General features: G+C 38.3%; 1 protein-coding gene across 1 annotated transcript in view; it reads left to right on the top strand.

The window, feature by feature from the left end:
• Window positions 1-12,989, top strand: part of Itga4 (integrin subunit alpha 4) — a 72,204-nt gene that overhangs the window by 25,689 nt on the left and 33,526 nt on the right. The window contains exons 8-15 of the mRNA XM_021155222.3: window positions 64-126; window positions 216-353; window positions 3,305-3,416; window positions 5,569-5,663; window positions 6,775-6,865; window positions 7,406-7,451; window positions 7,822-7,976; window positions 10,505-10,659. Of these exons, the coding sequence (XP_021010881.1) occupies window positions 64-126; window positions 216-353; window positions 3,305-3,416; window positions 5,569-5,663; window positions 6,775-6,865; window positions 7,406-7,451; window positions 7,822-7,976; window positions 10,505-10,659 (855 nt within the window). The remainder of the gene's footprint in view (window positions 1-63; window positions 127-215; window positions 354-3,304; window positions 3,417-5,568; window positions 5,664-6,774; window positions 6,866-7,405; window positions 7,452-7,821; window positions 7,977-10,504; window positions 10,660-12,989) is intronic.

The raw sequence follows: 12,989 nt of genomic DNA, 5'->3' as shown, positions 1-12,989 counted from the left end.
TATTTTTTAAGAGAAAATTTGATAAGAAAGTAAATGTCTTTGGATTCTTTCCCCCAACTGTAGGCATATATATTTAGCATTAATGAAAGCGAACTGAACATCGTATATGAAATGAAAGGTAAAAAGGTAAATACATTTCTGCTTTGGGTGTTGCTGGGGGCTTCTATGAATAGTGCCGTGTATTCTCATTGCGCATATTCTTTGCTTTGGAACAGCTTGGCTCATACTTTGGAGCTTCTGTCTGTGCTGTGGACCTCAATGCAGATGGCTTCTCAGATCTCCTTGTTGGAGCTCCCATGCAGAGCACCATCAGGGAGGAAGGAAGAGTATTCGTGTACATCAACTCTGGCTTGGTATGTCTGATAGTCCCCAAACTGGAAGTCATACATGAATTATAATTCAGACTGAATTTGCCCTTAATTTAGAGTTATGAGACTACAGGTTCTTTTTGAAATTAGTGTATTCATGTACACAAGTGCAAGACGCATGTTCATGCATGCTTCTCCGTGCCATGGTACATACATGGAGGCCAGAGCAAAGCAGGCCTCTCATTCTACTGCATATTCCTGAGATCCAACTTGGATCATGAGACTCATACAAGAAGCACTTTTATCCACTGAGCACCTTTGTCAGGCCAGAGATGTATAGTCTTAGGTTTATTTGATGGACCAAAGTAAAATTTCTACTGCTGTATTGATGCTCTGAAAATGAAACAGAACATGCCAATGAGTAACTATTCCAGAAATCTGAGACAGAACAAAAAGGAATACATGTGCACAGCCTGTGTGAGTTCACTCTAGTAATTAAAACCTCCTTTAGTTTAATTTTTACACAAATGTAATTTGGAAAAATGGTTTTTGCAGATACTTCAAAGCAGATGTTTGTATAACTCAATAATTATCATTCTTATATAACTTAGTAAGTTATTGGGAATAGATGAAACATTCAATGTTTTCAACTTCTTCATTTGCAATCAGAAATAAGGTGTATTGATAAAAAACTATTGCACACTTCAGTTGGATTAGATTCTAAAATAATATGAGATTGGCATCACTTATTCTGAAGTGGCTACATTATTAAGTTAGATATTTACTGAATATTATTCATTTTAAGTCATGAGCAATATTTGGTCCTTTGGTTTGAAAATAAGAGCAGGCTTGTAAGAAAGCAGGTTCATTTTCTAGGACACAGCATCTTTTAGTCACGATTTAGTAAAGTGCACTTGTAACCTTCCTCACTCAAAATTTTTCAGAAAATTTAATAAGTTTTCATTTCCAATGTTATGCTAAACTCTACACAATGCAAAAGGCTTCTAGGGTTCTAGGGTGGACGTCTTAAAGTTCTGAAAATAGAGTAGAGGGTTGCATATGCAGAGGTTCCCTGAACTTTCTTTAAACTAAAATGTATTGTTCTCTGTATAGGACTGTCTCAGATATCATTAATGGCAGCATGAAAACAATTGCACTTCACATTTCATACTTCCCCACTCACAGATGCCCTTCCTTGTATTCACTTACCCTTAGTCAGCAAGTATCTCTCATTTTCCCCTTGTGGCAAATATCTGGCATATTTTAAACAAGGAAATGTTTAAAAAGTAGTTTAACAGTAAAAATCATTGCTAAAATAAAAGAACATTTTTCCTCCACAGAAATCTTAGACCATCCACATATGAAAACAGATAAAGGGAATGCTCAGAGAGCAAAGAACAAGTCCACTCACGAGGCTGCCCTTCCCTCTGACTAACCCAGAAGCACTGCTGTTGAACACAGATCGGCTTAGTAACTGGTTGCCAGTTTTAGATCCCACAGTGTTGATTTCTATTCTTCTCTTTGCACTTACCTATTTCTAAACTCTCTGAAATGGCACTAGCCGCTAAGAAACACAACAGTTTCTTTCCCTCATTTGTCAGTGCCTGTGCTAGTCGGGATAGGACTCATCTGTTTCTTTTACCCTTGTTGTTTTTGGCCCATACAAGTCCTAGACCAGCAGACACTCCAGAATTATTGTCAATGAACTGAAAGAAAGAAGGCTATTTGAAGGACTTGGGTTTTGACCTAATCTATTAAATAGCTCTCAGGGGTCCTCACTGAGCACCTAGTTGCTATTCTTGATGACTGTAGGCTACTTGAACAGGAGCAATTACCACATATTCTCCTGGAACTCTTGTAAATCGGCATTGTCTTGAGGGTATACATCACATGTCTTCACAGAGACCCCGCCTCTCTTCCCTTTAGTCATTTCCTAAGGAGCCATCCCATTGTATCCTTCAGTCCTTGGATTTAATCCCATTCCATGTCAATGGTAGTGACTACATCTGTATAGATAGATTCAAATTTTAAATTCATTTAGAACAAAAATGAGCCTTAGTGAAAATCTGGAATGGGAAATATTATCAAAAAAAGCTGAGAATAATCCCAGTTGTGACTCAGAGCTCATTATCACAGCATACTTGGACAGCTCATCCTCTATACAATAACAGCTCACCTTCAACTTCAAAGATGATGATTGACCAGTGCACTGCTGCTTAGATAAGGTTCCAAAGGGCAGCTTAGGTCAAGTCATCTGTTATCTCAGAGACCTCCCATGGCTTGCTATCGTTTGCTTCAGAAAGAGTAAATTTCCCTTTTAATTCATTTGCTATATACTGTAAGACAGTAATTTGTCTTTGCTGTCATGTTCATTATATATGTTTATTAATTAATAAACATTGTAGCTGTTTTCTGTAAATCACAGCCACGCCTTCCTTGCGGTAGCCACCTTACATATCCCTTTGTGAAGTCTCTCTCAGGTCTTCTCCCCATTCTGCTCCTTATTGGAATTCCTTCCTTGCTTCAGTTAGAATTATTCTCCCTTCTTTTCATTAGTGCAAAAGTAATTTGTACTTGTAAGTCATGTGCACACTTGTATAAAGCCCATCGTGTATCCATGGTTCCTGGAGGAAGCAGGGTGTTGCTTACATATACTCCTCCATGGCCCCTTTCACTGGTTCACTCTGCCCAGTGAGTGCATTGTCTTTAGCAAGAGCTCAATAAATGTTTGTTAAATTGAATTATTAAAATGATTTATTGGATTTTCAAAGCTGGGGATCTTGAGTTCGACAATTTCCCATGTCCTCTGAGCTCTAATCACGCTATTATATGTGTTGACTTAATAAATATTTATTGAATTGAACTGGGATGTGTGTACTGAAGCTCTATCTGTGGTTTGATGCATTAGAAAAATCCATATCCAATTATAGCAGTAAAGCACGTGTCAAGTTACCAGGCGGCTTTATAATGACACCTCTCTTTCCATCCTTATCTAGGGAGCTGTGATGGTTGAAATGGAAAGGGTCCTTGTCGGAAGTGACAAATATGCTGCAAGATTTGGGGAGTCTATAGCGAATCTTGGCGACATTGACAATGACGGCTTTGAAGGTAATTAAAAATTTCTAATTTGGTACTTAATTTCTACTTTTAAAATAGCTCAAGGAAGCAAATGTGATTGTAGTTTTGTGTTTGTTCGCCTTTTTGTTGAAAGAGGAACCAGAATGATAGGCCACCTAGATTTTGATAATGTTATGTCAGTTATTAATCTTTATCACGGTTAATTAGAGGGGGTTATTCAAAGCATTTTTATTGGTTCTAAGGGTACCATTGATTATAAGTAGCATCATTCTTTACCCGTCTCTAAAATGATGCTTATCAACTTTTGATATCCATCATTTTACTATTTAAAAACGATCCTGATATTAGAAAGAAATTATGAGGTGTCTATATCATTAGAGCATGATATTTAACTACCAGTACAGCCCAGAAACTGAGCAAACCCAACTGAGTCTGGAGGTGAAAGTGGAGCATGTTCTGGTGCCCCCTGCTATGCCTGGAGTACTGTCTGGAGCTGCTTTGCTCTAGGATCTGGCAAGGACCCAGCAAGAGTCACAGCCTTGGTGAGGGGCAGAGTAGTGGCTTCCCACCAACTGACCTTGAAGCATTTACATGATTAATAAATGGCACTGCCTTAACCATGCATCCTGCCCTAGACATCAGACTTGCAGTAGAAATGTCTTCCTCTACACCTGTCTGCTCTTAGCCTACTACTGGGAGTTAACTGAGCCCATGAAACTGCACACATAGAATAAATATGTGTTAGAGGAGAGTGTATGGTTTCCCAGAGTGCAATAACTTCCTACAATTTAGAAAGTAAGTTTTTAATGTTTATTTTCATGGCTTGGAATTGAATCTTCTTGATACTGCCTCTGAAAATTAAAATATGGTTTGTCTTAAATAGCAGCCAAAATTACCACTGTGGCTGTGAAAAAATTGAGATAATAAGTAATATCATGAAAATAAACTTTTTGTTCTTTAGATATCAGCTAAAATAATTAAAAACATTGCATACTATTAAGTGCATTAATATGCCTCCATAGCATCATGCGGTATAACAATGACATGTTCTTGAAGCTATGGAATGTTAATTTTCTTCTTCATGTTACATGTATTTACATCACTTAAGCAATGAGATGAGTCAGCATGTTTGTTACTCTTGGGTTGTTTTTTCCATGTTTTAATCCCAGTGTCATAAATTCAACATTAATCACAATAAATTCATTCTGTCATTATTTTACAAAGCAAGGCATTTCCTGAAATTCTATTTGTATATGCGTGTATCTCTAATTACCACTACTGGAAGAAGAATGGACCCAGAAACCATTTTACTATAATAGAAAAGTCTAGAAATTCAAAACTAAGGTTCCTGTGGTCATACAGTCTCCCATTATAACACGCCAGATGCTGTTATATGCATTTGTTGTGTTACATCCTCTCATACCAAGCACATTTGTCTTTGTGTGCTCTCATTCCATGAGTGAGAAGCAAGACATATAAATTAAACACTGGGGACATACAGAGAAGCAGGGCACAACAACAGAGCTGAGGTGTCAAGAGGTATGTCTGCAGCCCCCGTATGCTTAGCCGTTATGACAGAGTATGCTGCAAAACCACCCACTCTGGTATTTTCCATACGCCTTCTATTATGCATAATCTTGAAGCTCATGTAGTTAGTTAGTTTGTTTGTTTGTTTTTCCTGACAGAGTGGTTGTATTTTCTTTTAAGAGGGAGTTTTGAAGTAGATGCTCACAGTCAGCTATTGGATGGAACACAGAGCTCCCAGTGGAGGAGCTAGAGAAAGCACCCAAGGAGCTAAAGGGGTCTGCAACCCTGTAGGTGGAACAACATTATGAACTAACCAGTACCCCTGGAGCTTGTGTCTCTAGCTGCATATGTATCAGAAGATGGCCTAGTCGGCCATCATTGGGAAGAGAGGCCCCTTGGTCTTGCAAACTTTATATGCCTCAGTATGGGGGAACGCCAGGGCCAAGAAGTGGGAGTGGGTGGGTAGGGGAATGGGGGGGGGGTCTGGGGGACTTTTGGGATAGCATTTGACATGTAAATGAAGAAGATACCTAATTTTAAAAAAAGAGGGAGTCTTCATATTATGTCACATGCATTCAGAATCATGAAGGCTAGCTTTCCAAGTTCATTCTTTGCATCAAGAGTTTTTAATATTTTCATGATTTAAATCTGACAGATATTGCTATTGGTGCACCACAAGAAGATGACTTGCGAGGTGCTGTCTATATTTACAATGGCCGAGTAGATGGAATCTCCTCCACCTACTCACAGGTAAGATACTCTTCAGACTGGCACAGGAACATTGGAGACTAAAGGACCCTCAGTATTCGTCTGGTAACGTGGACTTGTTTTCTCTCTCAAATACGTAACATTTTTATTTCATCACATAATATTGGTATGTGATCTTATTCTAACTCTCAAAACAATTTTCTTTAAACCCTTTATTACCACTAGAGTTCCATTCCATTTTTGTTCTTGTCTTTATGTGTGACAGCACATCTGTGTTTTCGAGGCAATGGCCATTATTTCCCAACTTTGCCCACTTGGATACCAAGTGCAGCTAAAGCTTTATGCTTTACAGAGCTAGCACAGGGAGTGAAATGCATTCATGAGACCATGTTTCTTTCTATGTATAATAGTTAAACTAATAACATCTTAATACAAATTTATGACAAAACTCTCATTTCAATTCTATATCTTGACATCTCCAGATATTTCATTGTAGAAAAAGAGCTATATTCTAAGAAAGATTTTTTCAAAGATTTGCTAGCTAACATTATTTTGGTGTGACCAAAAGTGGGCAAATGACCCTCTAAATTTAATTTAAAAGTTAGATATATGTCAAGTCAAAGACTGATTTTTTTTTCTTCCTGTGAATAGTACCCATGTATTTCTAATTCAGTGTCTGGACATGAAATTAAATAGATGGAACAGACTGAGGTGTGGACTGTTCTTGAATGGAAAGGAGCAATCTGTCGAAACCAGTAGGTTTTCATCAGACATCTGAATAGGAATATATGATAAAGAATAATAGACATCTTAATTTCTAAAATTTCTGTTTATTTATTAATGTTGATTATGGAAGTAAAAGCAGAACTTGAAAAAAATTCAAAGACAAGAAATAAGTAATTGTTTTGGAAACACTAAAAATTATCCTGTAAAATATTGCCTTTTTCACAACATAAAGTTTTAGTAACAAAATAGATTTCAGGTGTTTTTAAAAGTGGGAAATTTTACATCTCTTAAAGTGTAAGAATGTGTTTTCTTGGTCAGTGTGCTAAGGCAAGCCTGAGAAGATCCATTATTTAACTAAGTAAAATCTTGGAAATATTAGATATTTCCAACAAAATTACACAACACAGAGCCCCTTTATTTTTCCTAGAGAATCGAAGGACGTCAAATCAGCAAATCACTAAGGATGTTTGGACAATCGATCTCAGGACAAATTGATGCAGACAACAATGGATATGTTGGTGAGTAGCTATGTCCATTTTCAGGACTGGGAAGGAAAAAAAAAACTTTTGTGGGATACTGCTTTAGTGTGATCAGGGAAAGCCAATGTGAAGGACTTCAGATTACTTATAATTGTGTTCTTGAGAAAAAAAAGAAGTATGTAAGAAACCAATCAAATGTGATGAAAAGCAAGGAGAAATCTGTTTTGAAAGACATGAAAGGCACCTTCTGGAGGAATGATTCCAGCTTAATGCTTTATATTTTGTTTGGCAGCCCCTTTGCAAACATCTAGCATGCTGTTTCATTTCTTTCTTGTATAACGATTGCTGCTGCTACTTCTGAGTGCATAGATTCAGACATATCGTGAAATGGATCTGAGGATGCTAGCTTGCCTTTCCCAATTATGTTTCTGTAAATGCTATTTTGATACATTTGTGATGTGAAATGTGATGATTATTATTTGCTGCTGCAAGGTTATTCTCTTTAACTAATAGTGATCGGTAATCTACCCTGTTGATTTATTATTAATTATTATTATTATTATTATTACTATTCTGCAGATGTAGCCGTTGGTGCATTTCAGTCTGATTCTGCAGTGTTGCTAAGGTGAGGTTGATGTGTGTCACTCCTTAATGACAGTTGGGCCTGATTGTAGAGTGTGGGCGGCAGGTTTTAAAAGCAATGGCCTGGATGATGCTCCTTTTGGTATCCTGGAGTTCTATCATTAAACTTTGGGGTATTTTTTTCTCACCTTGTGTAGACATAATTAAACAGACCATCAGATAAAGCTAATGGTTTTATAGATTTAAGTGAAAACTTCTCTTAATCTGTACACAAAATATAATCATGCATGTATGTACATACCATTAAGTAAGCATTTTAATGATGTTGCTTGTTTGTTGGGAACAAATGTAATTACTGTCTTTACGGTAAGATTATTCTATAACTAATATTAATAATCTTATTGCCTTCTTAGGACAAGGCCTGTAGTGATTGTTGAAGCATCTTTAAGCCATCCTGAGTCTGTAAATAGGACAAAATTTGACTGTACTGAAAATGGACTTCCATCTGTGTGCATGCATCTTACACTGTGTTTCTCATATAAAGGCAAAGAGGTCCCAGGCTATATCGGTAAGCACACTCCACAGAACTAATCCCATACACTCATTCTTTAATCCAGGAGTCAATTGTGTGCCCTCATTGTCCATTATCACGAGCATTTGACATTTCTTTAGAGCAGAATGGAACAATCTTTTGATGTGCACCTCTTGTCTGTCTTTTTTGTTGTTGTTGTTGTTCTCAATTTGTTCTAGCCAGCATATGAGGCACAAAGGAGGTTTAGTGCATAACTCAAGAGGAGGAGCTAAGGCCACCCCTTGCTGCGTTAATTTAAGGTGAACCCTCTGTGTGTAACCTGTGAAATCTTCAGCATCAAATGAGGGCACCACAGCTCCCCTGCTTGACAGGGCTCCTTTTGAAATGTTTTTATTGTTACTACTGCCTTTTCCACAGTAATGGAGAAAGAACATAGAGCCTTGGGGATGCTGTGCAGGTGTCACATCACTGAATTACACCCTCAACGCTACTGAGCTTGTAAAACCTGGAGCATAGCATAGGTATGAAGGAGTAAGAGGCACAGGGTCTTCATCTAAAGTATATGCTGTCATATTTGAATAATTAAAGATGCTTCTCTGGAGGCTAGACCTGGATTTAGTATATGTAATATGCTGCCACCCTCAGCTCTGAGAACTGTGCCCCTTTTCCACTTATAGGGAACTCTTCAATTGACTGCCATAGAGAATATAGCATTGATATGGATCATTCAAGTGGGTAGTTAATGCAAACTTACACACACACACTCACACACCACAGCAGCCTTTAGAATAGTTACTAATGAAAATGGCTCCCAGTAAGTCATACTTCTACCTGGGGTTATCATCGTTTGGATATTAGTCACTTGTGAAATTGATTGAGCAACAACTGAATAGGCTGCTGTTATATAAAGATCACAGAGGCTGCCAATTGCTTATGGAGCCAAACTTTTGATGTGTAATAGAGGTTCCAGTCTGAGCAATTTTGTTATGTAATGGGCAGCATGAACCCAGCATCTGTACTTTATGAGACTCATTTTTTAATAATGCTCTTGAAAAGCCCTGGCCAAAGCTGAAGTAATAAAAAGATGGGCAAAGCTTCATCTGGTTATTGGCACCTGGGGAGTGTGACCCCAGAGTGAATTACACATTAGCATAGACAAGCGAATGGATTATCTGAAAGATACACAAAGGGTGGATGCGGCTGTCTCCTTGTTCTTCCAACTCCGTTGCACTAGGTCTGTTTCTTAATGTCTGAAAATGAATATATGAAACACAAATAATCACAGTGTTCTTATGAAACAGACTCTGGTAAAAATAACCCACGTGGTAGCTTGGTGAGGTCATTCTGTTCTGCCTCTTGAGGGGAATACTTTTGTAGTCCCTCCTTCTTTACCTTGGCTTTGGACTCAGGTGATAAATTTGAAAATGGTTACTTCAGTTGCAACTCTCTCTTGCTTTCTAGGTAATTATATTACAGTTATTGTAATTTTGAATTCAATTGATTTAGACTTTATTTTCTAAATTAAATGATGGTTGAAAGGTTTATTTGAAAATGAATGTAAGACTAACAGGTTTGACGCATACATTGTGGGCAAAATACCTTCACAAAAGTGTGTTCCTTTTCAGATATAAGTGAATGTTGCAGAAATTATATATATATATATTTTTTTTTTTAATTACTTAGACATCATTACTCCTGTGCAGTGAGGGCAACTCAGTGGAGGACTGCTCTCAAGTCACTTTGTAAAGAACCCTTTTAGAGTCAGGAAATGAGGCTTACTTCCTTGCTATAATCTGCCTTGATGATTTTATGGCTTTTAAAATCCCCCTCTTCTTTTCTGATCCGAGGATCTTGTTTTTCAGCTAAATATTAACTATGTCAGATTTTAACCACCCCTAAACCACTAGAATATTTGAGAGAAAGATTATATACTTCTCATTTTCATTTTAGATTAACTCTAGAGGGTCAAACCATGAGCAGTAAAGTCACAAAGAATCAATAATTGGTGATTGGACTGAAAGGAAGGTATTTTTTAGTAAGCCATTTTATAAATTTTTGGGTTTTGACCTGGTTGTTCATTTTATATAGGAAAATTAAATAAAATATCAAACTTTCAAATAAGAAACACAAAATTAAGGGACCCATACTATATTAGACATTAGGCATGCACCACACAAGTCAGCTATCGTACAAGACAGATTCATCCTGAGAGATGCTGGCGCTCACGGCTCTAGACACACTTCTGTCTTTGGCTGATATATAGACAAACAGACTTGTTCGGTTATCCAGGATTTTTGTGTGGTTTTCTCATTCTTATATGTGAAAAGATTAAGCAAATAACTAAAGGTGTTAATAAAGATAACTGGAAGACAAGTTAATAATTTTTTATTTTATTAAATATAATTTTAAAGAATATTTTATTTCTTTTTTTTCATACTTCAGTTTATCTGCTTCACACTGATCCAAGGAAAGAACTCAGGGAACTTCCTGGTTGACTTGTAACTGTTAATACCTCAGTGCCTTAGGAATGGATGCTAATCACGATGCTTTCTCTGTTTTTACAGTTTTGTTTTACAATGTGAGCTTGGATGTGCACAGGAAGGCAGAGTCTCCGTCAAGATTTTATTTCTTCTCTAATGGGACTTCCGACGTGATTACAGGAAGCATACGAGTTTCAAGCAGCGGAGAGAAATGTAGGACACACCAGGCATTCATGCGGGTAAGGGAGACTACGTAACGATGAAATACAGACATCCCAATTGTCTGTGCGGCAGCAAGTTACTGTGTGTTTACGGGCTGTTAGCTTCCTGTCCCGGTTAAAACATTAAGCAGCATCAACCTGGAGGATGCAAAGTCCATTTCTGGATGTATCTTTATCTTCGTCTATCACATTTGTCTGTGTCCTTGCATCCAGAGACTTGCCTTTCCCTTCCTCTGATTGCTATTCCCTGTGCTCCTTTACCCAGTTGTTTGGAAATGTACCTGTGTTGGTCTGCAGAGCCTCAGATGGTTTCTATGGTGTGTTTGGGGATGTTAGTTTGCTTTTCATGACCTCAGCTAGGCAGAAGCCAGCACGAATGCATTGGGGTTATTAGTCCCCGCTGCAGCTTTGTTGGGGTGTCAATGGGAGCTTGTGCGATTGAGGCTCGGTAAGGCTCATTTGTGGGCCAGGATGACAGCTCTCATGATGGTTCGGGGGTGGATAATCCTGCCAAAGCACAGCAAATTTCATGTTTCTTTTATGAAAACACTCATTCCCAAGCCAAGCACCATGCTCCTCATGTTGGTTAAATTTTAGCATCTGCAGCTGTGCCAGGTTTTTTTCCCCCACTGGGGAACCATGTATTCCATCAGAAAATCTATTGTCACAAGGAAGCCCAACTATTCCTAGGAGCCCTTTCTGGGATTTGAAATAGTAGCCTCAGCTTAGAATATAATATTCCCTAAGATACTTACTCCAGGAAAGGCAAACAAGCATCAAGACTGGTTCACTGTGCCTTCTGAGAGCACTCACAGGCCGTTTCCCCATCTCCCTTCACAGGGTTTATTGTGCTAGAGTAAAGCTGTAAGATGGGTCAGAGCCAAACACATAGAACAGTATTTATGTAGCCATCAGTTATGTGGTATGGATACGAGAGGCTCTTTTATTTTCTTCCTTCACAGATGCGTTTTGACTTATATTAGTCAATTACAGAGAGAAAGGCTGAGGCCATTTTCAGGGCAACATGAGGACCACCTTTAGATGTTCTCAAGGAAACAGGTTGTGTTTAAGTTACAAAAATAGCAGCAATTTGAGTTTGATTTATTTTGTCCTGTTCCCTGGCGTTGTTCCTACTAATAAAGGACTGGATCATCCAAATTGTACAGTTTCTTCAGAGCACATTTGGAGTAGAATTAGAGCTTAGCAGAAGTTTCCACGATCTCTGTCATGTATCCACTCAGAATTGCCATGGCTTTGTGATAATGAGGTGCACTGTTGATGTTGGGCCCTATCAAGAATGTATTATTATTATTATTATTATTATTACTACTACTACTATTAGTATTGCTATTGTAAGGCTGGAGAGCAATGACAGTGGGCTAGGCAGAAATCTCCAGTATTTAGCTGCGTCCCAAGTCCTCCTACTCTATAGCAAACATTTAGTTATAGTATCTACTGACACAATGGGGCATGCACTATGTGGGGCTTTAGAAAAGTCATTGTTTTCTCCGTTTTTTTCTTTCCTAAGTTACATAAGCAACTTCAACCTTCTTTTACAACAAACCCAGAGAAGACGTAGGAACCACAGAAGCAACAGCTTCAGCTTTGAGTTCTGGAAAGGAGCTGTAGCTATTGTACAAGTGTCAGTGCAGTCTCCCACCCCTGCCCGTCTGGTGGCACACACCATTAGGGACATTAGCATTCTTGTTCTTCACAGTTTATAGCACAAGATAGCAGCCCCAAATCTTAGTCTCTCTCTCTCTCTCTCTCTCTCTCTCTCTCTCTCTCTCTCTCTCTCTCTCTCTCTCTCTCTCTTTTCCTGATGAAACAGAGAAGATGGGCAGTGGTCAGATTAGCTGGCTAGTTCTTGTGTTCCGTAAAAGATATCTGGAATCAGAATGTATGCATTTGACCTAGAGCCCCTCAAGATTAAATGTGAGAACATCTTTTGATATAGTATTCAGGGGCATTGGTGAGGTAGCTCAACTTGTTAATCGTGTTGTTCTTCCAAAGGACCAGACGTTAGTTCCCAACACATAACTCACAACCTCCCATAAGTCTAGTTCCAGACGATATGACCTTTAATGGCCTTCCATGACTCCCACACACACAGATGCATGTACACACACACACACACACACACACACACACACACACACACACATGAATAACAAATACAAATAAAATTAAATCTTTAGAGTCTTGATTTCAGGCTCAGGACACTCAGCATTCAGGACTCCCTGCTAGTGGATACCAATTAAAGCTCAATTTTCTCTTTCACTAAGTTCTCTGGGTGCCACTGGGTGTTTATTAAATACATTGTGTCAGCTTCTGTTTGAGACTCTTAT

Source organism: Mus caroli, unplaced genomic scaffold (genome assembly GCF_978045245.1).
Source record: "Mus caroli unplaced genomic scaffold, Mus_caroli_1 scaffold_2, whole genome shotgun sequence".
In the NCBI taxonomy this organism is placed as follows: Eukaryota; Metazoa; Chordata; class Mammalia; order Rodentia; family Muridae; genus Mus; species Mus caroli.
Note: the sequence above shows the minus strand (reverse complement) of the source record. Positions and strands in the feature narration are given on the sequence as shown.